The 1694-nt window shown below is 39.9% G+C and overlaps 1 protein-coding gene across 1 annotated transcript; it reads left to right on the forward strand.

The window, feature by feature from the left end:
- The first annotated feature begins 749 nt into the window (after positions 1-749).
- Positions 750-1694, forward strand: LOC147514923 (uncharacterized). The gene has a single exon (XM_086592739.1). The coding sequence runs from the start codon at positions 750-752 to the stop codon at positions 1692-1694; it is 945 nt and encodes a 314-aa protein (XP_086448865.1).

Raw genomic sequence — 1694 nt, forward strand, 5'->3', positions numbered from 1 at the left:
GAGGCGAGTGATGTGGTGAAATAAAATGCAGAGGCTAAGAATACAAAGAGCAATGATAACAGCAAAAACAAGGAAAATTGAGAGAGAGGGAGTATGAGCAATGAAGTACAAGAAGTGCACAATGTAGAGACAGAGCAAGAATGGGAGGTGCCAAACAAGAAACACACTATCAAGGCTAGAGGGGAGAAAGATAAAATGATAGGGATACCAAAAGGGATTGAGAACAGAACTGAAAACAGAATAGTGAAGTATATAGCATCGCCAAAGGGCACTTCTAGAGGAGCTAGAAGGGCAGAACTGATAGAAGGCTCTACATCAAAGGTAGCTAATGGGGGACATGGAGAAGATAGAAGGCATCCTACAAAGCAAGCAGGCAATAAAGTGAATAGTGCAAAAGAAAGGAATACCAGTTCCTTGATTATAACACGATCCCATACCTTTAAATGATGAATCTGGGATGCTGGAATATGAGAGGGTTTAACAAACCTTTTAAACAAATGGAAGTGAGGAATTTGATTAAGAAGTATGATGTTGGTTTAATAGGGTTGGTTGAGCACAATTATTCTTATAGTGAGTTGGGGAAAATATGGGTGTGTTGGGACGTAAGGAGATGTGTTGTTACTGTCATGGATAAAACCTGACAAAGCATAACAGTCGAAGTAACAACAGTTACGGGAAGGAACTTTGTGGTCACTATAATTTATGCAAGCACAAATATAGTCACAAGTAGGGAGTTGTGGAATACACTAATGCAACAGGCTGTGGTTATGAATAAACCATGGATCATCTTGGGGGATTTTAACACTATGTTAAGTACTCAAGAGAAAGTAGGAGGAGCAGAACTGAGACCACATCATTTCACAGATCTCCTGAGCTGTGCTACAGTGGCTGGTATAGTAGATATACAGTACAAAGGCAATTTATTAACCTGGAATAACAAGCAAGAAAATAGATTATGGTGCAAGTTTGACAGGGTAATGGTGAATGCGGAATGGATTGGGTTATTTGGGGACTATGAGGCAGAGTTCTTGAATCCAGGAGTTGTGTCTGATCATAATGCAATGGTAGTATGCTCGACTAAGCAAGTGAATGAGCAGAAGAAATCATTTCGATTTTTTAATTTCTGGATTAATGAGGAAGGGTTCATGAGTGTTGTGGAAAAAACATGGGCATGTCCAGCAGTGGGTAATCCTATGTATGTCTTGATGAAGAGGCTAAAGATGGTGAAAGCTGAACTGATTACATGGAATAGAAACCGAGTAGGGAATGTCATTAATAGGGCTACGGAAACAAAGGAATTGATGCTTAGCATTCAAACTGAATTGCAAGAAGAGCCTTTGAATCTGGTTCTCATCAGGAGGGAGAGAGAAGTAATAAAGGAGTATGTGAAAGTGGCTGTGGCAGAGGAGGGATTCCATAGACAAAAATCAAGGGACCAAGTCATCACAGTGGGGGACAATAATACGAACTACTTTTTCAAGTCTGTTCAAGCAAGAAGAAATACGAACAAAATTACTTGTCTCACTAATGATGAAGGCACAATCTTGGAAGACATTACTGAGATTGGTGAGCAGTGTGTGGAGTTCTATAAGGAGTTATACAGCCCGGATATTATGGAAGAGGTTAACTTCTCTATGTTTGAAGCTATGCTGCCGAAGAAACACATTGAGCCAGATATCTATGAAGAGCTTTGA

This window comes from Coptis chinensis, chromosome 2, assembly GCF_015680905.1.
Source record: "Coptis chinensis isolate HL-2020 chromosome 2, ASM1568090v1, whole genome shotgun sequence".
Taxonomy (NCBI): Eukaryota; Viridiplantae; Streptophyta; class Magnoliopsida; order Ranunculales; family Ranunculaceae; genus Coptis; species Coptis chinensis.

What these genes read in the sequence shown, in the direction of transcription:
- LOC147514923 (XM_086592739.1), top strand. Translation starts at nt 750, where the DNA reads ATGCAACAGGCTGTGGTTATGAATAAACCATGGATCATCTTGGGGGAT.